This window comes from Betta splendens, chromosome 4, assembly GCF_900634795.4.
Source record: "Betta splendens chromosome 4, fBetSpl5.4, whole genome shotgun sequence".
Lineage (NCBI taxonomy): Eukaryota > Metazoa > Chordata > Actinopteri > Anabantiformes > Osphronemidae > Betta > Betta splendens.
In genome coordinates this window covers 15,972,903-15,993,614 of record NC_040884.2, presented here as the reverse complement: position 1 = coordinate 15,993,614, position 20,712 = coordinate 15,972,903, and the positions used below count along the sequence as shown (strand labels likewise).

Sequence of the window (20,712 nt, the reverse complement as noted above, 5' to 3'; positions counted from 1 at the left end):
CAGAAGCAGACGCAGTTAATTACGGTGCGTTGAAAGTGGCAAATAAACGCGCTTATTGCTTTTATTACAAAAGGCGTTTCGGTCACGACGTCGCTCTTGTGACGCAAAAATATAAATCTCCTGCCGAGAGACACAAGACGATTTACTAACAGCGAGAGCTGGAGGCTAAACTGGGCAGGGAGTTTGAAGGGACATCCATTTCACAAGCAGACGTGGAGGCGCGGAGGACTTTGGACGCAGCGCAGAGTCAGAGGTCACTCCTATACGTGCGGCGTGTGTGGCCCCACAGCGGCTCACGGCCCTGCACGCTTCTCGTCGACGACACACGGTGATCATTTAACTCGGTACTGATGCTGTCTAAAATTAATTTTATGAAAACAATGATATGCATTGTTAAACTCTTGATTGCCGCTTCAGGGATGTGCAGACGCTGACAAAAACGCGCCCTGAAGCCGTTGGTTTCTGGGATTTTAGCTGCAGAACTGCCAAGCTGAACTTCCCAGTTGGTTTGCACTGGGTTTTACGTTCAGCCTGCTTTACACTATACTGGACTTATTTTAGCTCGACGTGGTGACAACTGCTTCGGATGCCAATGGGTGGGAAGTTCCCCACACGGAAGCAAGAGCAGGAATAGGAATGAAAAAAAAAACATATCAACATTAAGATGGAGCCAAACTACAACAGGTTTCACTGGTTGTCAACGTGAAAGAGCCAATAGAGGCAGTTTTGACTATTAGTTCCTAATATATAGTGTATGCAGAATTTAAAATGTTGCTTTGCATTTCTCCCCCCTCTCTTTCTCTCTCTCTGTCTCTGATGACGCTGTTTGAAAAGTAAATCAATAACGAGTTGCTGTTTAACATTTTTGTGATCGTTGTTCACATTAGACATAAACTAAAAACACAGCTCACCTAAAGCAACGGGGCTCTGGTGGTTTCATCTGCTCAGGATCAGCAAAACTCTGGAATAATGAAGTGGAGCATCCTCCACGCTGTCTCCGTTGGGAGTGTGTCATCTGCATGACCTACAGACGCACCAGGGGGAAAGACAGACAGACAGACAGACAGAATATTTAACCCGGTGTAAACTCTTGATGAACCGACGCACTGTCTTAAATAGAAGCTGATGTGCGCCCATAACCGAAAATCATAGCTCAGGGTTATGCATGTCCATGTTTTTCATCTCTGAACACGTTGTTTCCTCCTGTTTACAAATCTAATGCTTGATGGAACCTCGTCATTGCGAGGACCAACTCTGGCCCCTCATTCCACATTACAGACGGTCTCCTGGTTTACTTCAGGGACCACTCGGTCCGCAGAGTCTTTGGTGCTATGTGCACCAATGGCAAAGCAAGTGGGGATCGGTCGCCGTGGACGTGGACGTGGACACGTAGCGTCGACAGCCGAGCCGCTACCACTGCTCCTTCGTGGCATCTTCCAGCCTCTTCGCCCGCAGCTCAGCTGAGCTCAGCTCAGCTCAGCCCCGCGCTGATCTGCTCCACATGCTGCATCAGCTGATCCGTCACGTGGTCCGCTGTCGCGGGTCACCATTTGCAAAATGGAGTTGTCTGAGTCCGTGCAGAGGGGGCTGCAGTCCTCCGCGGATCCGTCCTCCTTCGACCACAGCAGCTTCCAGGCGCTGGTGGACGCGTCGTTCCGCAGCCTGCTCTCCTCTCACGCCGACCCCGGCGTCCTCGGTGAGCCGCCGCCTCTCCCCGCCGCCGCAGCTTTTGTCTCGGCTGCCGCTTCCGGTTTTTCTCCTTCGGCGCACGGACGAGGAGCCGCCTCGACCCTCGCGGATTTACGCTGCGCCGCTCCGCTCGAATCCGGATTGCCCGTGTTTACGTTCGGGTCTCGAACCGGGCGAAGCGATCCCGCACGGAACCGCGCGTGCGCTGCGTTCAGGCCGGCGTGGCTTTCCCGCAGCTGCCTGCTTATGATGCCGCAGCAGTCACAACTCACACCCGGGATTCCTTTTGTCATTTAATGTGGCATCGGGTCCACTCAGAACACCGCAAACGCCAAGTTAGACTTTTTTAACCAGCATTAGTGAACCTGCTAATGAATACACACCCGATTCGCTTTAATGGATTAGTTTGAACCATTAGTGTTTAGCCATTGTTCGTCCACTTTGAATTTGAACAGAAAGGCTAAATGGTGGTCAGTGACAGCAGCGGGCAAAGTACGACTCTGCGTGGGTTCCCTCCACGCCACGCGTTGGCCAACTTGTGCAGCATTCCAGCTTTTATTAAAAAAAATGCACAATTATTTAAAAAGCGAAATGTCCACTAAGCAAACAAACAAAGGACCCCCGGCTGATGCAGCTGAGGGGCCCATTCACATGCAAATCATCATTGATTTCCATTCCACACGTCAGTCAGGGGAATCCGAGTATGGATCGCGAACCTCCATGTAACAGAGCAGACCAGATTCGGTTGTAGGGCTCCACAGGACAGAGGACTGGCCGCGTCCTCTCATCCCGTTTCCTTTTCGTGGGTTTCAGATCAGACGGAGTTAAAGCAGATCGACCGGATCCTGCTGAAGCAGTCTCACGCCGCAGCGGCCACCTTCATTCTGGAGGCTGTCAAACACAACGCAGACAGGACGACGATAAGGTAGGCGACTTCAGGCGCGCTCCAAATATAGCGTCCGTGTAATTGTCAGTAGCTGCTCTGAATGTTTTATCTGGTCACAGCATGTGACAGGAAATATGTGCACCAAAAACCATGTTTGCACGTCTCTGCAGCCAGACAGCGGCTCTCTGCAGGCACCGAATTAAATTAAAGTGGAGTCCTGTAAAATTACACGAAATAATAGGAAGTATTTCAAGCAGATGGATGAACAACGCTGTAAATGTCACGAAAACGTGGCTGTAAGTCCTGTTTAAAGGTATTCTGGTTTGTTTGGTGGAGTTCTCGTTGTTAGAAACTTTTGAAATTCGCAGTTTATTTTAAATGTGTTGAGCATTTACCCTAAAACGTTGAATGCATGTCATAACCACGAAGCCTGGCACACATTTGCTGGTGTGAGGCGTCATTTACCACCTGGCGTTCAACTGCGCAGCTGTAACTGAGCGAGTGCGATTGATTAGATTATCGGACTAATCTGCTCCGATTGTTCTCGCAGTTCCTGCCTCGAAGAACTTGGGTTCAGTTCAGAGAGAATAGAAATCTTCTATAGCGCTTACCAGGTATATTTCAAACTACTAAAAGAAATCTACGTTTAGTGTAGCTGTTGCCTCGCCCACAATTAACTGATGCGTTTTTGTTTTACAGAAACATAAAACAGAACTGGGACGTCTATTGGCAAGGTGAGAATGAAACGACGGTGGTTCTGTTAGAACACGAGACTAATGGAGAGAAGAAGAAAACAAAAAACTTGAGTTAATGGTTATTGGTTTTGCATCTTTAAATTTGACTTCTTGTCTTAATAAATCACAAATAAATATAAGAAACAGTCGTAGAAGCAGGTGTTGGTTCATGGGTTTCATCCTCGTCTCGGTTCGGTCTAACAGTGACGTGAACCTCTGTTCACTCGTTCCTTTTCAATGTACTAATATGTTTTTACTCCACTCCTTTAGCATTGGAAGTCGTCCACCTCACATCACCGACGTTTCCTGGCGTCTAAATTATCACGTGAAGGTATAAGACGCGTTCTGGTGCAGAAGTGTTTTTTTTAAATTGACGTTTATTTCTTGCGTGTTTGTTTCGCATTCACACCAATCGCTGTTTCTGCCACAGAACGCGCAGGTCGATAAGGTCAGCACTCCGTTCTATTCGATCTCGCTCAACGTGGAGGTAAGGGTCAAACACGATGAGTTTTTTCCTTCTACTGTCTGTCTCAAGTGTTTCGGTGATTAAAACGACGAATGTCTGCTTACTTTGTCAGAAAGGAGGAACCTCGGAAGACATAGACTTCACCTGCACAGTGGAGCAGCTACAGGTAGAGCTGGCAACTTTGTTTGGATCTGAAAGTCTGCTGAAGAAATGACGTATCTAAATAATATGTAATTGTATGTGTGCACATATAAATGTGACGCTTTCTGCACGACGCCTCCATAGAAAAAACTTTCTGTCACAATTGAGTAATTGCACACGTTGCGAGCTAATTGAAATAGATGATCATTTTTTTCACGTGCTACTTATTCATTTAAGTACAAACCACAAATTGATTGGCTGTTATCTCGTTTGCAGGATTTGGTGGGAAAGTTGAAAGACGCTGCCAAGAGTGTGGAGAAAGCCAGCCAGATGTGATCATTTCCCCTGCAACACAAAGCGGAGCGGTTCACTGGTTCCCAGCACCATTGCTTGGCAGTCTATGAATTCTTTTTGTATGTACTTTGAGATGAATGTCTGTGTTTGAATTAAAACTGTGGGTGGAAAAAAATCGCTTCTTTGGATATTTTACACCACTTTTTCACCCACTGGGTTTGTTTTAGAAGAACATTTTAATAAACACAGTGTCAGGCAGCTTCCCGACTCTGAGCTGAGTGTGTTCTGTCAACAGTGACCAGCCTGAATAGGATTTTTGCCATAGTTGCATGACAGCAGTGTATTTTGTTTCCTGTAGCATTTGTTGTAACAACAAGCTCAGTCCACGATGAAAAGGGGGTGACAGGTGCTATTTTAACAAAAGCATCTGGTTTTATCAATTTGGTTTCTCCGCAGGAAATTTAGTGAGTTTTGAGCTTTTCACTTCTCTCAGTTCAAAGGCGCCGAATTCGCAAACCTTCGTTTTCTGCTGCGCCGGCTGAAGCACAAAGGCTCAAATCCATCAAGTGGAAGGTCGCCCCGCATTTTCTTGCAGATGTCGCGACGAGCCTGCGTGACAAAGATTTGTCACCGCAGCCATTTGTCACACGGACGCGTTTGGACCGAGTGCGTGGGCTCCTAAGAGCGGCGATCAGTGGAGATTAATAGGGCAGCTGCGCGGTGCGCCGACAGACACCACGCTGTAGTGAGTGGACTGAGGCACGTAGACGGTCACGGCGGCACCGACGCGCGTTAGCTGGTGAGCTGCAGTTATTTTTAACATCAGAGAGATGAGTCCATAACATCAGCATTTTACACGGCCTGACCATGATGCCTTTTGAGCGAATGATACCTAATTGTACATAAAGTGCTGCTATGCTATGGTGAAAAGTGCACCAAACTATGTGAATGAGTATTAGGAGTTATTTTAAATAATGCGTCATACATTAGAAAGGAGAGTACACCGACAGTATTTTCGGCGCCCTCAAGTAGCGGTCTGGTGTCATTTCTGCTCAAATTGCGCATAAACTACTGGGTGGTTTGTGCAAGTTACTCGACAAGAACGTCTTTATATTAACATGAGCACGTTTCGTGGGTTATTTTTTATCATGCGTAGTAGATTAGGACAAACAGCGTACACCGACAGTAATTCCTAGGCAACCTTAAGCAAGTACACCACGTGACCAAAGCGGGGCGGTCGAACTACAAGCCATTTTGGGGACGGTGTCAGTTTCCACGGAGCACACACACACACTGCTGCGTTTTACTGGGGGAGAAGCGGATATTTTGGAGGCAAAGTTATCGGTGCCGAAGTGGGAGTCTAACCGAGCCGAAAGCGGGCGACCGGGCTCTTTTGGAGAGGCGAACCGGACACGCACGCGGCGCACCAGCGGGGAAGGAGCGAGGAGTTTAAACCGCACATCTGAAATGCGGTCCGGTCCGCCGTGCGCTCTCCGCCACTGACAGCGTCTGCAGCCTGCTTCAAGATGGCGGCTCGCCTCCTATTCATTTTCTGCTGATCGCCTCCCAACTTTCATTGTCTATTCGCCACAAGACCCACGGATTTCCAGCCCAGCCTCCAGGTGGGTCATATTCGATATCGCCTCTAACTGACGGGGGCGGAAGGCGAGGTTTGGGCTTTGCGCTTCGGCGTTTTTCTACGTTACCGATCCAGCGGTGGATGTGGAGCTTTCAGCGGTGGCTGCGGCGATCACCGACGTGGAGCCGTGTGTGTCTGCGCACCACTTTTTTTTTTGCAAAAGATGCTCCCCGCTCGGTTCCGCACGCCAATTAAGCCTCGCGAACACCCGGGTCTGCTTCGTGAAGCGTTCAGGCACGTGTCCAGCGCAAGTGTCGTCCGTTTAGATTCGCACCGTGTGGTTTGGATTAATGTAAACTGGGAGATCTCGGGCGAGCCAGGCTGGGTTGGCTGAGATGTTAACGGCAGCAAGTGCTTCAAACGGTGCTGCTGGGCTCAAATGACCACCCAGCGTCTTCATTTTATAGAGTCGGGATGTTTAGGGGGTCATCAGCGCGGTGCCGTTGTGTTTTTTTGTATATATGACCAAATGTTGGATTTATTAACTTAACTTGGGCTGCTCTCATCAACGTGGCGAGGAGGCAAAGCGCTTCAATTGTGCACAAATGTTCGAGTGCTTGTGTGAAAACACCGGATCGCCGTTGAACGTGTGCCTGTTTCCGTGGCCCTGTAATTATCATGATTGTGACCGATGATCGACTTTTTGAGAAATTTAAAAAGCGGGGCTGTGGGCGAGTGGTCGGCCAGGACACAAAGCGGTCACTGTGTCTCACCCATCAGTCAAAGCTTCGGCAATTTCTCTGAAATTCCCACGAGCTGTGTCCAGGGCGGATTGTTTGTTTGTTGACATTGGGGCTCATATTTTTTCCCCTGTTATATGTTGAAGGCTGTCGCGTTGTGTGATCCATGACAGACACGAGTCAGACTCTTTTTGCTCCTGGAAGGGTAAAAAAAAGTGTTTCACCCGTCAATGCAGTTGGAAGCATTGTGTGTGGTTAACGGGTTAAAATGAACGCGTTTCACGCCGCTGACGTGTTTATAAGTTGACAGCGTCACCGGTCTGGGACAAACTTGACTGTACAGCACGAAGCTCACTCGCTTCCACTGAACGCATTTATTCTCAGTCAGGGATCTCTCCATTGCTTTCTTTAATTTTAGTGGTTTGCGAATTGACAGACGGCGGATAAAAGGCTGCCAGCTCGCCCATTTTAATTGGGTTATTTCCAGGTGCTGTTGATTTACGCGTAAAGGGAACCTTTACAAGAGGAACTGGCCTCGTTTGGAAATAACTGAGCTGGGTGAGACTACGGGTGACTGCAAAAAGCAGGGTCATTCCAGACCCATTATGGGCTTGTTTGTAGATACGAGTTATAGTTGCATTTTTAAAAGATAAGCTAATATGTTGTTTAATATTTTCACGCCACTATTTTGTATTGACGTGAGAATCCGCACCAGATCTGATTCAGCCGTACGCACCGTTCGCTGGGGCCGTTTATGAATGAAGGTATTTGCGTTTGCGTCGTGAATGAGTTGAACTTTTAAAAAAGTGAGCACAGACAGGCTCCCCCAGGACCGAAGGAAAGCACTTGTCCAAACACCAGCCAATCGATTAATGGCGCAACCGGCTCCCTGTATAGACATTATCCATCCTTATGTGGGAAGCATTCTTTTAGCGGGGTCGCTGTCCAAACTTGCCTGTGGTGGTGTGTTGGATAAAAGGCGGCCGGGAGAGGTCGGTCGGAGCTTCTTGGAACCGTGGCCGGGACCGTGGTTCCGACTGACCTATATAGGTTGAGCTGGAAGGGCTGGTTTCCATCCAGGTGCTGCGTTTTGCTTGACCTCTGCTTGGCTGCACGGGTTTTATACCGTCAGGTGACGGCGATGTGCCCCCTCACGCCTGCTGCAGCCAAGCGTTTATTAATGTGCTCTGGCGCAGAATATTGCTTTTAAGTCTTCTAACATGAATTAGCGTCAGTGCTCAAAACGGTCCTTTGGGCAAAATGATGCGTGGAAGTTGTAAACCCCATCGAGAGAAAGTGGAGGAAAAAATACTAAACGTGAGTTTAGCTGTTAGTGGCGCAAAAAAAAAAAAAAGAATAAAGAAAACGAGATCCAGTGTGCGCTTCAAGTTCGGCGCAGTCGCTTCTGTCTGGCCATGTTGGTGCCGTGGTGCTGATAATCGCGCACACGCCATGAAAACGCGGCGCAGAACGAACAAGAATAAAAAGCCCAGACAACTTTCCGTGTCGGGCACACGCGCGCAGCTCACCGTCGTCCGTGAACATTTGGGGGAATCTGGCGAAAATGAGTCTGATATCTGCATGTTTGCCCCCTTTTCGAAGGAAACCCCGCAGCCCGTTGAACCGATACGGGCTTTTTTTTTTTTTTTTCCTCCACAAAATGGCAGCCGTGCTGGCGGCAGCCTGGCAATCCAGCGGCAGCCTGCGTGCGCGGAGGGACGCGGAGCCTCCGGTCCCTCCGCGTTCCCGCGCCGCACACCGGCGGCTCGCCGTGCCGCTGGTCTGGTTTGACATCCCGCCTCGTTCTGGTCACTGGCGACCGGCCATGTGGGCTAAAACGCGAAGGGGGTTGCCATAGAAACGCCCAGGTTTCCCCGTCGCTCGTGCGGCACACCTGACGCCGTGTCTCCCATCTCCCCCCTTTCACCCACGCTCACCCCGGGGCGCCGCAATCCCCGTGCCTGACATTGTTTTCCACCGAAAATTCCCCAGTTTATCATAATAGCGGCTATAAAGTGGAGCTAAACAGTTTCTGGTCAGCGATAGACGCGACGCGGGAGCTCGTTATCTTGACATTTGTGATGGTGAATTGATTCTGTTACGAATTGCCGGTAGGTCTTTTGTGGCTCCCACCGGCTGCGTTCACGTTAAACCACTTGGAGCTGAAGCAGGAGGAGTCGCGTTACGGACCAATTTAGCGTCCGCCCGTCCATAAAATGCGACCATGTTCAACCAAAGCCTGGAGTTATCAAACCAACGTGCTTTTACTGTAAATGACTTCTTTCTGGGATCGAGAAGCGTTTCACCGACCGTCAACGCGGCTCCTGCGACGTTGCCATGAAACAATGTTCATTCTAGGGTTGGACAGGTTCCATCGACCCCTCACGGATGCGACTGATTTATGATCAGTCCGCGCGCCTCGGTGCCACCGATCAATCAGCCACAGAGCACCTTCCCCCGTGGTTATGATGAGATTAGCATAAAAGATGATGTTGCTTTAACACAGTCAAACAAACAGCGCTCTTTCCCATATGGACTGGCGCTCTGCCTCCTCCTCGCCTGCGCTGTTTTGACTTGTGTCCCCTCCCCACGCAGGATTTGTTGTTGGTTTTCCTCCACGATGCACCGGACCACTAGGATAAAGATCACGGAGCTCAACCCTCACCTCATGTGCGTGCTGTGCGGAGGATACTTCATAGACGCAACTACAATCATCGAATGTCTACACTCATGTGAGCAAAAATAACGACTCCCCCGTGTGTGTGTGTGTGTGTGTGTGTGTGTGTCTTAATGTTTAAACGTGTTCTAGCAGATTAAAACCATTGGTTCTTTCCTGCATATTTCCTTCAACATAGTTTTTCCGCATGTGAACACGTCACGGGGAGGATTTCTTCCCGGCAACAAACTAGAATTGATAAAAATCTATCCCCGACATTTTAAACGCTTCTTCTGTGTTTTGCAGTCTGCAAAATGTGCATCGTGCGCTACTTGGAAACCAGCAAATACTGTCCCATTTGTGACGTACAAGTACATAAAACCAAGCCGCTGCTAAACATTAGGTAAGGACTATATTGCAGTGTTTCCTTCACCACCTCCTCATTTCCTTTTAGTTCATGTCGTTAAAAATAGTTATTGTTCCCCTCAGTTATTATATTTATATGCATCTTCAATGGGTGCAGCAGTTAAGACCGTCTGTGGTTCCTGTTTCTTACCTTGCATGTTTCTCTGACAAAAGCCAGCAATGGGTTAAAAATAGGTGGACATAACCAAGACTTGCATATGGCTCATAGGAACATTTTCTCATCTTTTAGTAACGGCATATTATGGGTTATAAGCACACATACTTTGGCTGCCCACTGCTTTGACTGATGTTTCTTTCTTTCTGTAGGTCTGACAAAACTCTACAGGACATTGTGTACAAGCTGGTCCCCGGCCTATTTAAAAGTAAGAGGCACTACAGTGGAACCGTCCTGGCACCTAAACCTCCGTTTGCTTTCATTCTGACTGTGCATTTGCATGTTCTTACGCTATCTCACTCACCCTGACCCTCAACATTCATAGTTGTGCAGCAGCACCAAGAATGGAAGCCAAGATAATACCACACTTAAATGTTTATTAAAAACAAAGGAACAGAACATTAATATCCTGGACTTGATGTAGTGTGTAGTCAGCGTCTCCATGGGATATATGGAGATTGTCTTAGTTTGTGGTTTGTTTAAAATCTGCTACACATGCAGTGTTATTGTGAAAGCTGTTATCACATCAACACAGCAAAGCACTTCCTTTGTTTAGTTCTACTAAATAGTCCGCTGATAAAATGGGTCAGCAAAAAGAGAAGGTTTAGAACTTATTCTATTCAATAGGGCCGATTCTGTCACAATTTTCTCTGCTCTGTTGGACACGTGTGCACTAAAGTCAACAATTTTCTGCCACGACATGTTAATAAATTGGACTGACTCGTGTTGACTGTCTCGTTGCCTTTAGATGAAATGAAGAGGAGGAGAGACTTCTACGCTGAACATCCTGTAGATGGTGAGTTTGAAAGAGTAAAATAATCCAACTTTCTTAATGTTGCTCAACTAGGATTCAGTCAATTGATGCTGACTAGCTGCTTTACAATAAACTCTGTCTTTAAAAATAAAAAAGTGATTTACTATTTGTTTTTTAGCATCTAATGGGTCAAATGAGGATCGCGGAGAGGTGGCAGATGAAGACAAGAGAATAATCACAGATGATGAGATCATCAGCCTCTCCATTGAATTCTTTGATCAGAGCAGGTAATGTTGCCTTAGATGTAAAACTCTGTTCCGTTAATATCACTTTTTATTTTCATCATCAGTCATTATTAACTAATGACTGTTGTGTCTGGATGACTGAACATCATCCTCCAACTCAGTGTTAAATAGAATGATACATATAAAGCTTTTTTTTTTAATAACAGCACTGGCTGTTTTCCAACAACTAGTTTTAATCCTCTGTAGAACATGTATGTGTCATAAACACAGTATTTTTATACAGTAACAATTTTCTTTGACATCTGACTTTGAATGACCACAATGTTTGAGTCTTACTGACTATTTATTTATTAAATAAGTATTAATGCATTGTGTTGATTAAAAAAAAACATGAACAACATAACTTAATTGTTTTCTTAATTCGGTGCAGGTTGGGATTGGGAGTAGAGGAAAAACCAACTAAAGACCAGGTACGCATGATTTTAGTCTCATTCTTCTCCAGCATTAATTAAAAAGAATCTTTAAAAAATGTTTTGCATCATAGAAGAAAGTTGCATATATTGAAACAATATTTCAATGTGTGCAAGTTTCACAAGCACAAACATTGTGTTTATTGTGCAAAAACACCTATTCTACATTGTGTAAAGCAAAGGTCTTACCTGAATTTAAGGTGGACCAGCCTGTGTCTTCAGTCTCTGGGTAGTTATAAGTAAAGAGACATTGGTTAATAACATATCTGAATATTTCTGTAATGTAATGTGCAGGTGGCTAACAAGAGGTACCTGCAGTGTCCAGCGGCCATGACAGTCATGCATCTGAGGAAGTTTCTGCGCAGCAAAATGGACATCCCCAACACCTACCAGGTCTTTAAACGCAGCTGTTGACAAATGAAAACGGAACATTTAGGCTGGTCAAGAACCGTATATGAATGATCCCATGTTTCATTTTCTGCTCACTAGGTTGAAGTCATGTATGAAGACGAGCCTCTCAAAGATTACTACACATTAATGGACATAGCGTATATCTACACCTGGAGAAGAGTAAGACACCATGTAATTTATACTTAAAAATTCAAGCAATACAAATATTGAAATTCACCATAGAAATATTTACTGTTACTATATCATGTTCTAGTTTTTATGGAGGTAATAATGGGAGCTGTCTGTTATTTTTTTTTTTTTACCCCGTAATGAAGCGTTCTAATATTCATTTTTAAAACGCAAAAATCTAGTCGTTTGTAGAATGTGACTGTGTGATTTTAACTGACAAAAAAATAATCTTATTACAGTTATAGACTGCTGCCAGACTTTGTCTTATATAATTTTACATATACAATCACATGTAATAATGTCTATGGAGTCATTTATAATTTGGCATGCATAACCTGGCTATTTAGTAGCAGATAATTGGGAGAAAAAACAGGAACTAAAAACGTATTTAATTCTTGTTTTAGGATATTTTTAAAATTAATTTCCCCTCGTTGTGTGATTTGATTTGCATATAGTGGCTATTTTGAAGTTTGTCTTTATTTGTTTTTGGCTGTTATCTTTAGGTAGTAACATTACGTGTTTATTGTGAATAACTGATTGATTGTTAATCTGTGCTTCAGAGATTATTAGTTATTTAATCAATGTTGAGATTAGTGTTTAATGGCGGTCTTACTGTTTTCACAGAACGGCCCGTTGCCTCTGAAGTACCGAGTCCGACCCAACTGTAAAAAGATGAAGGTGAGCCACGCGCAACAGGACGGTCAGAACAGCGCCGGTCCAGAGAGCGATTCTGCCAGTGACAAAGCCGGAAGTCCCGCTGGGGCTCCGTCCACGTCGTCGTCTCTACCGAGCCCCGGCACGCCCGCTCAGTCCCCCCACCCGCAGCTCCCGCACGGCCCCAACAATGTAAACGGGACCCCAACGGCCTCCTCTCCGACCCCCAGTCGGCCCTTCACCCAGTTCGGCAGCGCCAGCAAGCCCCGGAAGGTTTCTGTGAACGGCTCGTCGACCTCGTCCGGATGACGCGGGGGATCCGGACCGGACCGGACCGGAGCAGCCAACGCCAGAACCCGCTCAGCTAATCCTGTTTTCATACCGATGTAGTTCAGTCGTGTAGACGATGTTCGCTCTTTCTCTCCATTTTGTTGTTCTAAATATTATGTCATCACATGTAAGTTTAAACGTAGTGGAACGCAGAGACATTTCAAAATAAAAGGAACGGGAGGATGAGTGGCGTGGGGATTTTATGAGAGGATGTTGAGGAAAACGTTTGGAACGAGAAGCATTTATGCTCTTTTTGAAGCTACACCTTTATTTCACAAGTGACTGAAAACAGACTTTTCTATTTTCTTTTCCATTTTTCCAAATTGAACGTGTTCATGGATATTTCATGTGTGATGGGCTACTTTGAAGCTGTCAGATTCGACACGCATGCTCATAATGACACTTTTCTTTTTGAAAGAGTATCCGCGTGGTCACCACACACAGTTTGACGGGTTCTTTGGAAGTTTTGCGGGCCTCGATCTCCCTCCAGTAAAAGAAAAGAAGTCTGCGTAGCGCTGTTGGCTTCACGGAACAAACGCCTTTGGAGGAAAAACTACTTTACTTTGCCTTTTACAGGGGTAAACAAAAACTTTCTTGTAGCTGCGGTGGAGCCGGATTGCTTATTCTTCACGTCTTTAACACGTTATAAGCAGTTTTAGGGATCCACGTGTAAATAGAAACAAAATGCACATTTAATCAGCGATATTATTCTCTTATTTCCCTTTGTTCTGAGGGAATGACGTGGGCTCTTGTTCAGCTCCATTTCACGCTCAGTGACACATGTTTTGATGTCTCCCGTGTTTTCTGTATTTGTATCGCTCGATTGTATTGACAACTTATTGTATTGTTACTGTTGCACAGTATAAAACCTCTAAATAAAAATTTTACACTTATGGAAGAAGCCGGCTCGATTTTTATGTTTTTTGTGGCGTCAGATCACAGTCAGTCTGTCGTTCTGCATGAAATGAATAAACATGATGGAAAGACTGAACTGGACAGACGGTGCAAAGCGCCAGATGTCTGTCTGAATCAGCGATAACTGGGTTAGAAAGACTCCGAGCAGTGAGCAGGAGACCCAGTGATCAAATTATCCTTCTAAATACATTTAATTTTGATCGAAGCCTTTTTGATATGTTTTCGTATTCATGCTCGCCACTCACTGCTCGAAGTTTATTCTCAAACTAAATGAGCGAGACATGAGTTATTATTTATTGTCAATGATGCGACACACAAGTGTTTAGTCTATTTTTTACAGGATTGTACTAATGTCAAAACTGAAAAAGATGCGATTTTAGTCCTTAATTATACAAATAAATTCTGTTGTAGTTAATCAGTTTACATACATTCAAATCAAATAGTTATTAATTTGATCAAAATTAAAACGAGATTCGACATGAATCAGCAAATCAGACAGACAGCGTGGTTTTAGGCGTAAAAGTGTATACATAATGAACCATATGTTACTGGTAGTGTTTAGGTAATTCGTTGTTTTTGATTGTGTGAGCAATGCGCCACAAAACCGATTTATTACTGCAGCTAAACATAAAAATGTGTTTTGTTTAAAATTTAAATGCGCAACAAAATGTACTAAATTTAGATCAATGCGAAAAAAAAACTAAAGGCATGTATTAGAATAAACATAAAACCCTTTTCTACAACAAACGTATATGTTGGTTAAATATTTATTTTAAAGTGAAAAAAATAGAACAGTCTAAGTGTTAGCAAATATAATAGCGAATATAATATATTTGTAACGGAAGATAAGATTATTGGAAAATGCTTTAGGATACCAGGATATGAAACAAAAAGAAACCAAACAACCCTCAAGGAAAATCAAATGTCGTGTGCGGTTGTTTATGTTTTATTTTGTGAGAACATTCTGTTGTCAGGAAGATATTAGAATTTTTGAAATAAAGAGGCCTATTTAGAACAAAAAAACGTGAACAATGGGGTATTTTATGCTTTTCCATGTAACATGCCAACTGGTTGAGGGAGCGCAAATGTTCAACAATGACACCAATTGATACTAATGTTGATATGATAATGATAAATCTCACTCTGACATTTAACAGCCAATAAAATGCTCGTGGCGGCTCGGGTCACTCGTGTCAAACGGGCTTTAAGGAAATATTATTTTGAAGAATGTCTCATTCAGACAGGTCGTTTAGGGACACCGCTCAGCAGGGCCCGTAAAAGTCAAAAAGAAAAAAGAACACTTTCATCACTCAGCACATTTAGCCGTACAATCAACTGGCGAAAGCTTGAGACGTGACTGGGGTCTCGGCTTCATACAGAGCTCTCACTCTGGATGCGTTTTCAGTCGGACGCTTGAGGGGCGCGAGCGGACGAGGCGGCGAAGCACGGCGAAGCATCGTCGCAATAGACGATCTCCAGCAGGATACGCCGCACATGCGGCTTCCTGTGTGTTGCCACGGCGACGTTTAACAACAACGGTTAAACACAGACCTGGCACCGAGGAATTCAACGTTCTCTCCGCGATAACAAACGCACCGGAAGAGGCGGAAAGGAATAAATCGCCAGTCAGCGTAAAGGAGAGCAACGATGAGTCAACCACAGATTATCCAGGGTGAGTTGTTTTTGATGCATAAAGCAGAGATACGGCTCCTCACTGCGTCACCCTCCCGCTGCCCCTCTGCTTTGCAGTTTTCGAGCAGTACCAGAAAGCGAGGATGCAGTTTGTGCAAAGTGTCGCGCTGCTGGCAGTCAGGCCCCACAACACAGGCGGCCTCCAGAACGTTGGTAAGACTCGCTCAGAGCCGCGGACGAGAGGCTCCCGCTCCGGCTGCTCCCTCCACCTCCACCTCTGTCTCCGCCTCGCGCAGGTGTGATGGCCCTGCTGCGGCCCCTGCTGCTGGACGTGGTTCCCAAAGTCCAGCAGACGGCCGTGCTGGCTCTGGGCCGCCTGGCGGACCACAGCGAGGACCTGGCCCGGGTTCTGGTGAAGGAGGACGTCCTGCCGCCGCTGGTCCACTCTCTGGCCTCGCAGAACGTGAGAGCCGGGGCCCCTGGCTCTGCCCCCATGGGCTCAGGGAGGGGGGGGGGGTCCTCAAAGTGAAAGCGTGCTTTGGGGCAAACTTGGCAATTTGCCTGGGGGTGTTTCAAAACCTGAGGGCCTCTTCACCATGAGAGCAACCGGGCCTTTGTTCCCCCCCCCCCCCTCTCTCTCTCTCTCTCTCTCAGACCCATCAGAGGCAGGGCTTGTTGTTTTGCGCAGCCACTGCATTTGCCCACGAGTGTTTGTTTACTTGTGTGCGTCTTTGTGCAGAGGTTTTACAAGAAGGCGGCCGTGTTTGTGCTGCGCGCGGTGGCCAAACACTCCCCGGAGCTGGCCCAGGCCGTGGTGGCCTGCGGGGGCGCCGACGCCCTGGTTCTGTGCCTGGAGGAGTTCGACCCCGGGGTGAAGGAGGCCGCGGCCTGGGCGCTGGGATTCATCGCGCGCCACAACGCACGTAAGGAGCACGTGCACGCGCCCACGCGCACCATTCCCACTGGTTTTACCGATATTCACACGCGCACGTGTGCACCGCACGCAGCGCTGGCGCAGAGCGTGGTGGACGCGGGCGCCGTGCCCCTGCTGGTGCTGTGTCTGCTGGAGCCCGAGATTGCCATTAAACGCATCGCGGCCTCCACCATCAGCGACGTGGCCAGACACACGCCGGAGCTGGCGCAGAGCGTGGTGGACACCGGCGCCGTCCCACATCTGGCACAGATGATGCTGAATCCAGATGCAAAGCTCAAAGTAAGTCTGCTCCAAGAAGAGACAGCTACTGTTGATAATAGTATATTGTCTAATAGATGAAGACTTTAGTAATATTTAGCTTCCTCTATACAGTGTCTATGTCATTTTTCTCTTTTTAAACAATCTGAATATTATGTTTTAACTCCATGTGATACATTGGGATTTGTGAATTAACTGTATAACAGACAAAAAGACTGAAAAAAGCCTGAAATTTGATACGTTGGCTGCAACAGGTTTCAGTTTATCATATATGCTGAATAATTAATTTAACTTTCCAGAGGTGAATTCCAGATGTGCTTTTGTCTCCATGCAGAGGCAGGTCCTCTCGGCCCTCTGTCAGATCAGCAAACACTCGGTGAGCCTGGCTGAGATGATAATAGAGGCGGACGTCTTCCCTGCTGCCATGTCCTGCCTCAAAGACCCCGATGTGTATGTGAGGAAGAACGTCACCACCCTGATGAGGGAGGTGGTGAAGCACACGCCAGAGGTATCTGCTGCTGCTGTATGCGCACGCACGCACGCACGCACGCACTCACTCACTCACTCACTCACTCACTCACTCACTCACTCACTCACTCACTCACTCACTCACTCACTCACTCACTCACTCACTCACTCACTCACTCACTCACACACACACACACACACACACACACACACACACACACACACACACACACACACACACACTTCTCAGAAGCAGAGTGACGTCTGGCTTCCAGTTGTCCCTGATGATTGTGAACTGCGGTGGAGTGGCCGCGGTCGTCGACTACCTGGGCGACTGCCGTGGAGACCTGCGGCTGCCCGGGATCATGATGCTGGGATATGTCGCCGCTCACAGCGAGAGCCTGGCCATGGCAGTCATCCTGTCCAAGGTGTGTGTGTTAGTGGTGCTAATCCGGAGGCACTCAGTCAGGCCCGGTAAGTAGGTCACGATAACAGAACCGGAACCGTGCCGTGCGTCCTCCTGTCCTACAGGGGGTGCCCCAGCTGGCCGTGTGCCTGTCGGAGGAACCGGAGCCTCACGTCAAGGCGGCCACGGCCTGGTCCATCGGGCAGATAGGGCGTCACACCCCGGAGCACGCTGCGGCCGTGACCAGGGCCAACCTGCTGCCCAAGCTGCTGGAGCTCTACGTGGACGCGGCGAGTTCGGAGGACCTGCAGGCCAAAGTAAGGGGCGACGCCACGCGACGGGATCACATATGAAGCCACGGTCAAGCGGGCTGCTTTAAAAAAAAAAAACATTTTAAAAACGTGTGCTTAAAACGTAAAAAATATCACCAGAAACAAGAATTTATTGCGGTGAAGTGAAATTACATCGTAATATTAATATTAATAATGATAATAATACACTGAAATATCTCCAAGTTAAAGTTTTAAAAACATATTTCAGTAAATGTGGTTACAGCCTATACATTAATATTCAGGTACTGCACAAAAGAAATTAGTGACACTGCCTGGTTTTATGAAAGTATATGTTAGTATTAAAGGGAAAAGCTAAAGTTTTGATTTTGTGCATAAAAGGTATTTTAACAATAACATAGGTTTTATAATAGATTCATATTTCAGTTCTGCTTCTGCTGCTGTTTTTCCTTAAAGTGACTGAAGGCCTTGTGTGAATGCAGTGAGGGGGCAGTGCGTTAGCTACAGTAACACATCAGCTGGGCTTATTTCACGTGACGCTTGCTTTCCAGTGTAAGAAGGCTCTGAAGAGCGTGCTTCAGATGTGCACATACCTGCCAGAGCTAGAGTCTCTGCTCTACGATGCACCAAGCAACATCCTGAAGCATGTGGTCTGTCAGCTGAGCAAGGTGAGCGAGCGGCATCTCATCCAGAACCAGGACACATGAAGGGCTGTGTGTGTGTGTGTGTGTGTGTGTGTGTGTGTGTGTGTGTGTGTGTGTGTGTGTGTGTGTGTGTGTGTGTTTGAATCACCCACCCTGCTCTCCCTCCCGAGGCAGGTGTTGCCTCATGACAGCAAGGCTCGCCGACTGTTCGTCTCTAGCGGGGGTCTGAAAAAGCTGCAGGAGATCACGGCCGAGCCCGGCTCAGCGCTACAGGAGCACATCAACACCATAAACAACTGTTTCCCCGAAGAGATAGTCCGGTACGCGCAGACACACTGGGTCACACACACACACACACACAGACTTTGTTGACATGTAAACGCTGCACGTGTGGAGACAACAGGAGTCCAGGTGGTGCTTGTGCCGCCTTCATGGCCACACGGTAAACTGTCATTACAGAGCTGTGTGCTGACTCAGTCCTGCAGCTGCCAGAACGTGTCCAGCAATGAATGCAGCATTAAAAAAGCAAAACACAAACAAACTAATGAAATGGCATAAACAAGGATTAGCAAAATGGCGTAACTAACAAAAGTAAATAAAAAGCAAATAATTAACAGGTGAGTGATAAAGAAAATCTAAATACAAAGGTGTTTATAGTGTGTGTGTGTTTTGTTTCAGCTATTATTCCCCCGGCTACCCTGAGGCGCTGTTGGAGAGGGTCGAAAACTACCAGCCAGCCTGACTTGTTAAATAAAGTTAAGTTTTCACATTTAAAGATTTAATGTCTTTATTGTTTTTGCTGAGTTAGAATTAACAGCTGGTAATTGAAGGTCAATTCCCACCGCTCATACTGTGTTGAACACTTTGTAATACAACATTTATTAATTATTTTATTGACTTTTTCACACTTCCTGCACCATTAAAACATTTCCAAGAACATTAACTCCTGTAAGTATAAAGAGGTCAAAGGTCAATGTGGATGAGAGCGCAGCAACCTCACATGTGACACCACCTCATGCTGGATGCTTATGTAAAGTATTTGATCCTGAGTCCCTTACTTTACCTCTGTTGTGAGAATATGCCATCATTTTTTTATTTTATGTGTTAACCGATCTGCGTTGGAATGAACGGAATTGTAACATTATAACGTGTAACTAAGAAATTAGTAATTTCCATTCCATACTTTGAATAATGAGCGTTCTCAGCCTGCGGGGTGGTCGGTCTGCCCCCTGGCGGCCGTGGCCGTCTGCTGCGGCTCCGCTGTGTACGTGCGTCTGCGCGGAGCGACGCATGGCGAGACCGCCTCTTTGTTTATTCTCCGCTCGTTTGTCTTCGGTTGTTCTTAAATCCAGCCGAGCCTTAACCTCGTACTGCGGCGGAGACGTGCGCAGGCAGCTGCCCCCGCCCCCCCCTCAATGTGAATATTTAGGCTTCTTTCCTAATCTAGTAGGACCCGCATTTCATCACATGCTGTAATGATATTTGTTTGTATAGTGAACGGTTAACGGTTTAGAACGGGTTAGAAGAGGGAATTCCACCGCGTTGTAACAAAATTCATAAATGAAAAGCCCTTCGCACTATTCGGAACTGATAAATCCGCCACACACGTGTTCTTCGCGATCTACAATCACTAATGAAGACAGTTAAAATAATATAAAATACGTTTATTCCAACGAACATAGAAATCTTAAAAGGTATAAACTTTAAACGAGCTGATGGTTGGATGTGTTCAGGACGACCTTCACTTCAGCACAAGTATAAAAGAATACAATTATGTAAGCGCTGTAAATAAATAGTTGCTTTTATTTGGAAAGTAAATACGTTGCCGTGTTTTATTTCATTCACACTATCTTTTTCGTAGGGTGCACGTTAACGACTTTTCAAGAAGAGCAAAACGGATTAATTTTGAAGTCAGGATGAATCGTTTTCACATGTGCCGACTGCCCCTTTATGTATTTCACGTTGGTTTGCGTTAGAAAAAGGACGGGTTTAGGACAAATGATGGAAACAAGGCTGTAAAAACACGTTAAACTGTGGTCTCGCTTAATTTAACCTATAGTAAATGTATTACTGCTTCTCTTGGACAAAGCTGCATATGTGAACATTTTCAAGCGTCTCGCTTTTGTCACAGTTATAAATAACATTTGTTTGGGTTTTGCTGGATGACTTTAGATTTACCAATAACTAAAAATTACAAAGAAGCGAAACTACAAATAATAAAAAAAATATATTTAAATTATGCATCAGGAAGGCTGAGACGTCCTAGTTGTGTTTTTAAATGTAGATCCGTCTCCAGGTATAGTTTTATAATTTTTGATGAATCACGCATTAATAAGCACAATCATCAAGAGCATAAAGTCTGCATCTG

General features: G+C 46.1%; 2 protein-coding genes across 2 annotated transcripts; both read left to right on the top strand.

The window, feature by feature from the left end:
* The first annotated feature begins 1,372 nt into the window (after positions 1-1,372).
* bmi1a (bmi1 polycomb ring finger oncogene 1a) lies at positions 1,373-13,690 on the top strand. Its single transcript, XM_055508654.1, is given in 17 exon segments — positions 1,373-1,696; positions 2,503-2,614; positions 3,126-3,206; positions 3,208-3,309; positions 3,580-3,640; positions 3,740-3,796; positions 3,888-3,941; positions 4,193-4,248; positions 9,125-9,261; positions 9,492-9,588; positions 9,918-9,973; positions 10,514-10,561; positions 10,698-10,806; positions 11,195-11,234; positions 11,529-11,627; positions 11,724-11,804; positions 12,438-13,690. Coding segments are annotated over 17 exon segments (1,668 nt in total). The 5' UTR covers positions 1,373-1,557; the 3' UTR covers positions 12,777-13,690.
* Positions 13,691-15,210: 1,520 nt separating this feature from the next.
* On the top strand, positions 15,211-19,119 carry spag6 (sperm associated antigen 6). Its single transcript, XM_029149310.3, has 11 exons — positions 15,211-15,384; positions 15,462-15,557; positions 15,641-15,807; positions 16,084-16,267; positions 16,352-16,557; positions 16,871-17,044; positions 17,280-17,432; positions 17,536-17,727; positions 18,252-18,368; positions 18,519-18,664; positions 19,023-19,119. The coding sequence occupies exons 1-11, from the start codon at positions 15,360-15,362 to the stop codon at positions 19,084-19,086; spliced, it is 1,524 nt and encodes a 507-aa protein (XP_029005143.1). The 5' UTR covers positions 15,211-15,359; the 3' UTR covers positions 19,087-19,119.
* Positions 19,120-20,712: the final 1,593 nt, after the last annotated feature.

Bases quoted from the DNA above. Each gene is read 5' to 3' on its own strand.
- spag6 (XM_029149310.3), top strand. From the start codon at position 15,360: ATGAGTCAACCACAGATTATCCAGG. The intron at 15,558-15,640 runs GTAAGACTCGCT...CGCCTCGCGCAG, and splicing joins AGGCGGCCTCCAGAACGTTG to GTGTGATGGCCCTGCTGCGG. The intron at 17,728-18,251 runs GTAAGGGGCGAC...CTTGCTTTCCAG, and splicing joins CGGAGGACCTGCAGGCCAAA to TGTAAGAAGGCTCTGAAGAG.